We start from the raw sequence: 10,809 nt of genomic DNA, 5'->3' as shown, positions 1-10,809 counted from the left end.
GCACATTCATACACACATGCTATAGTTACTCGGTTAAGATGCGTATTAGGCCACCAGAAATAAAGAATTTATCCACAGGCTGGTGAGGATGCTTGCAATTCTCTAAGGAGCAGAGATGCTAAAACCGATGAGCCTTTTACTTGCCTGGTCAATAAAATTTTCTCCCAGCCACAGGATTCTCTATACTTTGCATCTCACAGTGCAGTATTCATGCCAATTTTAAAATTTCATTATTAAATTTCGGTGGTTCAAATATTTACTCATCTTAATAAAAAAATTTGGTTGTCCGCAGTAAAATATAACTGGACAACACAAGACTATAAACATTGTAAGTTTAGATTTTTCAGTATTTATCTACTTATTGCAAAAAGAGCCATCTTTTCTTTCATTAAATAATCAATCATCACATTAGTACAATACAATTTTATATTTTTTAAATATACTATATATGTTAAGGATAAGGGGTGAAGTTTTTTTCCTCTGTAATATCTGTTCAAGAGTTTAATGGATTAGGAGATTAGTTTTAACCTTGAGGAAAAAAGTACAAATTTGTCTCATTAGGATATTTCTACCAAGCATTTCTTAAGGCTATAGTTTAACATTTGGTTTCAAAAAGAAAGAAAGGTTTTCATTTAAAAAATAATTTAGTGAATTACATTCTTCCATAACTTCCACCCTAATTAGTTACAAAGATAAGTCTAAAGATTCTTAGTTTTTGTGTACTAATTTACATTTATATTTAAAGATTAATTTTACTTGTATCTTAAAACAAGAATTTTATGTTGGAAAAAAAGAGAACTAGACACATCTGTGTAAAGGCTGTGAATGTCCCGTGGCAAATGCTCTGTCTCAGTATTTTCTACCACAAATAGAAACAGGGCTCTGCGGAGAGAGACGTGGGTTGTTAGGTTCACCTTTCCCGAGGAACTGCGGGCTGCAGGTCTGAAGAACACATAGAAACAACTCGATTTCTCTTTTGACAACTGTACCAGAACTTCACAGCTACAATGATAGTATGAACACATGAAAAAAATGACTCCACTCGAACAGGATTTAGAAAAGTTGGGGTGACCTCGGGGCCAGGGCACCACCCTGCGTGGTGAGGTTTACAGTCAGTCGTTGGATAATGGAGAGAGTGTGTGTGTGCACATACGTGTGTATATACAGATATCTATATATATAAATAACCATGTTCAGTCCTTTACAAGCCTGTAAATGTGATGCTGTGCTCCATGTTCACTATTTGAAACTTCAAATACACAGGCCATGCAGAGGAGGGTTTCTTGTGTATCCCTGTTTGTTACCACCTGTTAAGATAAAAAAAATAAAGTACAGATATGTAACACCACTCAGTAGAAAGCATATTCCATCTGTGCACAAAGACTGTAATTTAATCGGAAAGGAGTAATGGTTTTAAGTCCAAGAGAGATGTGCTCAGCCTCACTCTGTGTCCCTTTCAAACTCCTGGCCTCAAGTGAACCTCCTGCCTTGGCCTTCCAAGGTGCTGGGATTACAGGTGTGAGCCACCACAACTGGCTGGTCTATGTCCGCTAACACAAATTCAGAACCACATAGGTATAACCTGAATCACATCAAAGTTTGGATACTAATACACATAGTATATTAGTTACAGACAGAAACTCACCCATAATGTGAGCCCAAGAAGAGACCACAAAAACAAGTGCAGTTTGTGGTTTTGGTTTTCTTGGGGCTTTCTTTGGATTTCTTTACACAAAGAGAATTTTCTATAATTCTCCCCTATAAGACATTTATTCTAGTAAGTTGTCTTCTATCTTTTGAATGTTATTTTTATCTACGCATAGGAATTACATATATTTATGTAATGCAATGTGATGTTGATACCTATACAGAATGCAACGATTAAATTAGGTTAATCGACACATCCATCACCTCACACGTGTCTTTCTTTGTAGTGAGAACATTTAAAATCTCTTTATCCTATCCTAAACTTTTGTTAAATTTTATTTCACAACAAGCAGTGGCAGACATAGCTCTACAAATGCTTCGGTCACACAGGATTAGCCAGCAGTGCCTGGATTCAACCAAGTGAAGGAACAGTGGAACAGGTAAAATCACGCCAAATGATAACTCTGTTCATTGATGCAGGCTCTCAAAACACCTTCCAAAATTCTCATCTGTTCCCTTCTTGAGTGGCACCCTTCGGAGCCCTCCTCTGCTCCTCAGGCCCATGCCCTCAGCCTTTTCAGCCTCCTGCAGATCCTGAGCTTTCTGGCCCAAATCACTACAGCTCCTTCCCCACCAGACCCTGACTCAATTTCCCGTGCCACTCTCAAAATGAATTTTCCAAAAGCAACTCTAATTGAATGACTCAGAACACTTCTATGATGTGCTGTTATTGTTGCACCTGCTCAAGTCAGAGCAGTGTTTGAACATGGTTTGGATTTGAGAGCTTTGTTTCGTAGACCTAAAGAATAAAGTCTCCCAGGACTTCTGATTTTCCCCTCACAGCACACTGTGCTATCTGTAAGCACATATAGATGTGTAGGTTTCTTTAACATCCATCTCACCTGAGGAACGAGGACCATGTGTCCCAGCAACTAGTTTAGAGAATGGCACACAATAGCCATTTACCATTAATACTCGCTAAATGAAGGAAATTCACACTAAAATAGCCAACATACATTGAGTGCTTCATCTACTCAGTGTTAAAGACTTTACCCAGATTGTCTCATATAACAATAACTCTCTGAATGGGTGCTTTTATAACTCTCCTTTGACAGAGTCCGAACCTGAGGGTTAATTTCTTCACGGCTGTCTATTCACCTGACCCACATCTTTCAACTCTTTCCTCCTCAGGAAACCTTTCTCAGAGTTCCCCTGACTAGGTCAAATCCTCCTACTCTGTGCTCTTAGCACCATGCCTCTGCCAGACAGCTGGAGTTCCAGTTTACCTTCATTCTGTGGTGGTGTGATGAATGCTTACCGCCCCCCAACCCCTCTCCCCAGGCCTCAGCTTGGTGGCCACCTGTCTAGTTCACCAGAGCCCAGCACCTGGTAACCTAAGCAGACAACCATGAAATGTCTCTTTTCTTGGATGTCTACTTCCCCATCAAGGCCACAGCCCTGAGGATCCCCCACCTCACCCTGTACATCCACTGTACTGTTTTACCAGTTCACTTCAGCCACCAGTACCTTACAATGGTTCATTTACAGTGATTTTCAACCGCTGTGCCGTGGCACACTGGTATACTGTGAGACGATCTTGGGTGTGCCTCAAATATTTTAAAGATCATGGATTAAATTATCTTCAAAAGACATTCAAAGCACAGTAAGTATATATTTTTTATTTTATGTTTTGATCAACACAATTTAAGTGTGCCACGGAAGTTTAACTATAGGTTCAAGTGTGTGTAAGATAAAGAAGGCTGAAAAGCACGGACGTACTTCCCTGGAAAGCTGTGAGGTGCCCCGTGACAGGCATTCTGTTTTACATGCACTGCATCCCAGCATTGACTTTCCCTGAGTTAGCGAATGAATGAAAACATTCTTAATGATAACCTCAAGGTAGAGGATACAGACTCGGGTATCTTGTTTATAAGGGAGGCAAAACTCTGATCTGCCCAAGGGCATAAACCCAAGTCTTTTGATTTTGTGACTATAACATATACTGCCAAGTGTCTTTTCTACCAATTCAAGTCTTAATTTATGTCTGTCACTGGCTCTGTGACCTCAGGTAGGCCTGACAGTCCTTGTTAGGATATAATGGGAATAAAAGTGACTTCATAGTTATGCTGTGAGAATTTCATAACATAACATATACACATATAAAGGTTCTAGAACAGTGCCTAGACCCTCTGCAATCTAGTCTACTTTCTCAAAACTTTCTATAAAATAATATACAGTAGACCCTCTAATACCTGCAGGTTTTACATTGATGGATTCAACCAACTGTGGATTGGCAATGTTTAGGGAAAATAAACCAATAAAAAAAAATACAACAACAAAAATACATCTGTTTTAAATAATACAGTGTAACAACTATTTAACACAGCATTTATACTATATTAAGTATTATGAGTAATCTAGAGATGATTTAAAGTATATGGGAGGATGTGTGTGTATTATATGCAAATACGACACCATTTTAACTAAAGAATTTAAGCATTTGAGCTGAACGGATTTTGATACTCTCAGAGGCTTCCAGAACTAATCCCTAAGGATACTGAAAGGCAACTGTATCTGGCTTAGGCTTCCTGCTTGAGATTCAAAAACAAAAAAGGAAAACGAAAGCTCCTATTAGACTTCATCTCTAAGGCACAGGGTTTAATTTCTACCTTCCCCAGTTCTGAGAGAGGGTCTCAACTCTGTCACCCTGGGTAGAGTGCCGTGTCATCATACTCACAGCAACCTCAAACTCGTGGGCTCAAATAATCTCCTTGCCTTAGCCTCCCAAGTAGCTGGGCCTATAGGCACCTGCCTCAATGCTTGGCTAAGTTTTCTATTTTTAGTAGAGATGAGGTCTTGGCTCTTGCTCAGGCTGGTCTTGATAAACTCCAGAGCTCCGACAACCCACCCACTTTGGCCTCCCGGAGTGCTAGGATTCCAAGTGTGAGTCATTGCGCTAGCTTGGAATTGGTCTTGATGACACAGGCTTTGCATCTGATGCACTAGTGAAATGCCACTAACCTGGTGGAACAGCTGCCAGGTGGCCACATTCTTATACTCCCACTCCTGAGGAAGAGCCGAAAAGGACGATGGCTCCTATTCATCAGTTAGATGATTTATTTTCATAATTCAGGAGTGCTGGCTTAATTTCAGTTTTTCTAAAGCTAAAATAGTTCTAGCATTTATTTATTTCTAGCTATGAAGTTCTTCGTAGCAAAGAAATTTAGTCACTTTACTTGACATTAATTTGAGTTCTCTGGATGGCTGTACTGGTTGTTCCAAGGGAGTGTTACTCATATGTACTGATGTTTTACTTAATAATGAGGTGAGTTTCTTCCTGAAAAACGTGACGTTAGGTGATTTGGTTGTTGGACAAGCATTACAGAGCATACTTACTCAGACGGAGGTGGTCTAGCCTGCTCCACACCTAGGCTGTAAGTACAGCCATTTGATCCCAGGCTACACACCTGTATACACTAACTCTCAATAACAGAGGCCATACCTGTATGGCACGTTACTATACTGAACATTGCAGGCAACTTCAAAACAAGGATAAGTTTGTGCGCATCTAAATATAGAAGAGGCACGGTAAAGTATGGTAGAAAAGAAAAAAATGGCACTTGCATAGAGAGGGCACTTATCGTGAATGGAGGCTGCAGGACTGAAAGTTGCACTGGTGAGTCAGTGAGTGGTGAGAGAATGTGAAGGCCTCAGACGTGAAGGCCCCACCACGAGAGACTTCATAAATGCTGTACACTTAGGTCACACGAAATTTATAAGGAAAAAAGCAATTGTGCCACTATGTTATGATCACTAGGCAACAGGAACTTTTCAGCTCCATTATAATCTTAGGAGACCACCACCACGTATGTGGTCTGTCCTTGGCAAAACACTGTTAAGTGGTGCATGATGATGGTTACACCGGCTCTATGGGTAATGGGTGCTCGATAACATTTTTCTTAGCCATATTTATATCAGCTGTGCCCCGTGATGTAGCAATTGAAGGACTTAAGACATCTTTCTTAGCATGCTGAAACAGATTTAGAAACAGGTTTTAAGAAATCGTTGAAACTCTCTCTAAGAGAGGTAGGGTGGCCATCCATTCAGAGCTTTGGTTAATTCCTGAGGCAACTGAAGGTCCACAAACAGGACGCCACACACTCTCCTCCTAAGTCATCTGAGTGCTAAGGTGCTACATCTGTTCTTAAACAGCAACAGAAGACACCAGGTGCAGGTACCTGCTACCTGCCAGTGCTGTAAACCTGAACTGCTCAGTTTTCACCCAAAGACCATTAGAGAAAAGGGAAATAATGAAGAAAGTCGTTAAAGAGCATTCATTTCAAACATTTGCCCAGATTGCTGGTTTCTAAATTTTAGAGGGACGTGGGGACCCATCGAGATTCTCTCCCTGGAATAAATAAAAAGTATATGCAAATGATCTGTTTGCCAGCATGTGTCTGTGAACTTGGGACTCCCTGTAGCTCCCCTGCCAATCCCCTATAGCAGTGGTCTTAACCTGACCATACACTAGAACTATCTGGGGAGCCTTAAAAAGTAAACCAAAAAAAAAAAAAAAGTGATGCTGGCCCCCTCCAGGGATTCTGATTTTATTCACTTGTAGCAGGGCCTAGGCCTCAGACTGCTTAAAGGCTTCCTGGATGAATGTCATATGTAGAGGGTTTTTAATCTTTAATTTTCTTCCCCGGTGGTGTATGAGAACTGGCTGACGAAAGTTATAGTTAAATATTAAGAAATTGCATGAGTTGGCTCGGCGCCTATAGCTCAACCAGCTAAGGCGCCAGCCATGTACACCTAAAGTGGTGGGTTCGAATCCCCAGCCTGGACCCGCCAAACAACAATGATGGCTGCAACCAAAAAATAGCCGGGTGTTGTGGCGGGCGCCTGTGGTCCCAGCTACTTGGGAGGCGGAGGCAGGAGACTCGCTTGAGCCCGGGAGTTGGAGGTTGCTGTGAGCTGTAATGCCACGGCACTCTACCCAGGGGGACAGCTTGAGGCTCTGTCTCAAAAAAAAAAAAAAAAAAAGAAATTGCATGAGTTGAACAGCCACTGCTAGCTTGTAGTTGCCCTTGGAGGGCATATTTACACCACAGAAATAGGCGAGCGGTATAAATCAGGGGTTTGGGGGCATTGGTAAAGAGCCTTTCTTTTTTCTTTTTCCCTAAGCCAACTCCACCAACTGAGAACCAGTGAACCAATGGAAGCAGAAACAGTAGATAAAGAGTTACTGCTCTAGACAGGCTAGTTCTTAATCCTGATCACAGGGAGTATTGAAACAGACGGTCAGGGGGCTGAGTATTTGGCCACAATACAGCCTTGCTGCCCCCTTTAGCAAGATGTTTCTACCAAGTTTTGTTTTGGTTTTTCCTCCCCAGTTTAATCAAAGAATGTTATTTTTAAAAAATGAGCCTTAGGATGACTCTGTTCCTAACAGCCTTCCCAAGTCTGTGGGATGCTTCCAGGAAAATTTGTTTTAAAGTTAAATACTGTATTAGGGAAAAACATACACACAGCATTGTCCAGGGACACTGGCGAGTTTCCCCACCCCAGACCTTGAACGCTGTTATATTTTTTTTTTTCTTTAGCTGCTCGTTAGGATTTAACCAGATTTTCCAGCCTATGATGAACATTTTCTTCCCCCAGGTTCTGGTCATTGTGTCCTATCTGGTCATTATGTTGTCCTATCTTAATTAGCATTTCACTTCTTACAAGGCCTTGCAAATCCTTCATGAACTGAGTCAAGGTTACGTGTAAGTATAAATCTTCTCACTCATGTTTTGCCTCTTTTATGATTTGTACACCAGATTGCTGCTGAGACTCAAACTTGGCTAACATTGGAATTACCCAGGGAACTTAACACATATAGTTAGGTCCTATGCATAGAGACCTTGATGTAATTGCATAGGATGCAGTCTGGGTATCAGCATTTTTTCATGTTCTCCCGATCTTTCTACCCTGCAGCCAGAGTTGAGACCTTCTGTGCCCTCTGGATGCTATACGGTCAATGCTGACTGACCAACAGGGGCCCAAATCAATGGGCTGGTCAGTTCCTATAGACCAGGCCCTGGTGCCTCCCAGGCCCACTAGGAAAGAGATGAAACAGTTACCAATAAAATTGTGAAGTTTTCCAAAACACTGTTCATCATATATTTCTCTGGCAAGTGTTTGAGCTTGTGGATGAAGTTGATCATATATTCACACATCGGGGAGCGGTTTATTCGGTATACAAATCGGCCATTCTCAAACCTTGCATACTCCGTCTGTGGGGAGAAAAGGATTCGAGCATTTTTATACTTTTGACTTCAAAATACATGAAACAGAGATCACTGCTTATAAAAGCATTTTACTTTTCAACATGAATCATCTGCTATATGCCATCTTGTTTATGTCGTTTTCTTAAGTAAAAATTCCTACCTCCAAACTTACTGCTATACATGGAATTCATTATTTTTCTGGAAAAAAAAGTTGGAAAGATGATAGCTTCAAAGAAGAATTTGATAAAAAAGGTCAGACAAAAATGTAGCAGTCTTAGTACTTGGAGGAGATCGGTGAGAGCAGGCCTCAGCAAGCCACTATTCAAAGAGCCCAAAGAAAAACCCTCTTTACTATGACAAAGCCACACAGGCTACCAACAAATATAGCTAATTTCTCTACTTCAGAAAAAATTGGTTATTTCACACTGATCATAAGCCAAAAGAGAGAAGGAAGGAAGAGGGGAAGGGAGGAAGGAAATACTAGTATGTTTTTTTTTTTGAGACAGAGCCTCAAGCTATCCCCCTGGGTCGAGTGCTGTGGCATCACAGCTCACAGCAACCTCTAACTCCTGGGCTCAAGCAAGTCTCCTGCCTCAGCCTCCCAAGTAGCTGGGACCACATGTGCCCACCACAACACCTGGCTAATTTTTGGTTGCAGCCATCATTGTTGTTTGGCGGGCCCGGGCTGGATTCGAACCCGCCACCTTAGATATATGTGGCTGGTGCCTTAGCCACTTGAGCCACAGGCACCGAGCCAAGAAATACTAGTATGTTTGCAGTTTGAAGATCCTATTGAAATACTTAGAAATAAGAAGCCCACTCCTAGATAACTTTGGATCAAAAGGAATGAGGAAGGAACGACAAATTATTAGGAAGGATTTAGAAAGGAAATTACAAAGTAAAGAGTAATAAAAAATATACCAAACCTTTCGAGATACAATGGAGCTATACTTGAAGGTATATGAAGCTGCCTCACACATCTTACCTTTAAAGACGAAAAATCACAGAACTAAATGCACGTCTTTACAAATTAAAAAGAAACCCAGAAAATAAGCCAAAACCACAAAGAAACCAAAGGAAACTAGAATAAGAAATTCATCAAATCAGTGGAATAGAAATTTAAAATGTAGATAAAATTTTAAAACTGGTTCTTCAGAAAGACAAAATAAAATAAACCTCTCAGCACTTAAAAGCAGAAGAAAAGAAAGGAGTCCAAACTACAATTACCAGTTACAGGGGAGCTGAGAAGATACATGAGAGATTACTTCATAGAATTCCAAAGAAAAGGAAACCTAGTGGATAGGGCGCTTTTCCCCCAAAATACAAATTGCTAATACTGAACCAAAAAGTAGAAAATGTCAATAGATGAATTACTGGGGAAGTGACCAGAATTAGAAAGTTGTTTAGAGATCGTCCAGTGGAAAAGGGAGAAACCAGAAAGGCCCCACAACTTGGGTTAGACAGGAGGAGTATGTTCGGGAGATCTAACGTACAACAGGATAACTAGAGAGTTACTAACAATGTACTGTGTTCTTAAAATAATTGCTAAGAGAAGATTTAACATACGTATTACCTCACATTTTTGGTAAGGTAATAAATATGTCAATTAGCTCAGTTTAGACATTCCAAAATGTATACATATTTCAAAGCATTATGTTGCACACAATAAAAATACAAAATTTTTATTTTTCCATTAAAAATAAATAGGTGCTTTAAAAAAGGTATATTTAAAAAAACAAATATTTTCAGAGATAAATTTTATGTAACTTTTAAAGAATAGTTATTTCCAATGTTCTTTAAACTATGGGAGGTCACAGGAAAAGGTAAACATCCCAGTTCCTTTCATGAAATTGATGCACATTTAACACTGAAAATTGATATAGAGATTACAAAAACGGATAGACTAATACCAGTTATGAAATGGTCACATTCTAAGTAAAATATCAGCGCATGTTGGAACCTCGCATTGTACCTGGAATAAGACTTTCCCAGGAATGGTATGGTGGTTCGTGCAGAGGAAGTGTATTAACTTAGCTTGTTATGTTAACAAATTGGAGAAGAATGACACAGCAAGAGTTGTTGAAAAGACGTTGGGTGAAATACTACCACCATTACTATTAAAACTTCTAAGTAAAATAGGAATGGAAAGCACCTACATTAGTAATAAAAGCCAATTATAAAAACCAAGAGTAAATATAATCCCCTACATGGCAAAACCTCAAAAATATTTCTCGTATCAGTGCCTCCACAAGGATACCTACCACCACTCTTCATACAACGGGACCAAAAGTTTTAACAAATGAAAAAGGGGGAAATAAAATGGGCACAGACAGTGGAAAAGAAGAGAAAGAGTAAGGCTTTCTTTTTTCATTTTGCTGCCACTAAGATTATGTAAATTTTCTAATCATATATATATATGTGAATATGTGATTAGAAAACCCAGGGAATCAAGGGAAAATTTTTGCTAATATATATAAGATTTTTGCTGATATATATATAATTTTTTTGCTTATATAAATTTTTGCGCATATATATATATATATATGAGTAGAAAACCCATGAATCTAGGGAAAATTTTTGCTAAGATGGCCATACTGACGATAGATATAAAAATCCAAGAAAATGTTTTTATATTCTACTAATTAGATCCTAAAAAATGAGAAATTACAACAAATTATATAACACAGTACGACCCCTGTAAGCTGTAACAAACTGGTCAACATACATACAGAGGTGGTCAACACAAGGAACTAGGCCTACTGTACTGATCTATACGAGCAGTGCACGTCCAGTCATGAAAATCAGGTCAGCTGGCTCGGCACCTATAGCTCAACCGGCTGAGGCGCCAGCCACGTACACCTGAGGTGGCGGGTTCGAATCCCCAGCCCGG

The 10,809-nt window shown here is 39.9% G+C and overlaps 1 protein-coding gene across 7 annotated transcripts in view; it reads right to left on the bottom strand.

Moving 5' to 3' along the window:
- Positions 1 to 392: 392 nt before the first annotated feature.
- The window catches only part of TEAD1 (TEA domain transcription factor 1), a 258,137-nt gene continuing 247,720 nt past the window's right edge, over positions 393 to 10,809 (bottom strand). For all 7 annotated transcript variants that reach the window (XM_023516547.1, XM_023516572.1, XM_012804118.2 and 4 more), the window contains 2 exons: positions 7,773 to 7,925; positions 393 to 1,307 (listed from right to left, as the gene is read on the bottom strand). In XM_023516547.1, coding sequence (XP_023372315.1) covers positions 1,194 to 1,307; positions 7,773 to 7,925 — 267 coding nt within the window. In that variant the 3' untranslated portion in view covers positions 393 to 1,193. The remainder of the gene's footprint in view (positions 1,308 to 7,772; positions 7,926 to 10,809) is intronic.

The sequence above is a fragment of the Otolemur garnettii genome, unplaced genomic scaffold (assembly GCF_000181295.1).
Source record: "Otolemur garnettii isolate 467f Iridium unplaced genomic scaffold, OtoGar3 scaffold00001, whole genome shotgun sequence".
Taxonomy (NCBI): Eukaryota; Metazoa; Chordata; class Mammalia; order Primates; family Galagidae; genus Otolemur; species Otolemur garnettii.
The sequence above is the reverse complement of the archived record's forward strand: the minus strand, read 5'-3'. Positions and strand labels throughout refer to the sequence as shown.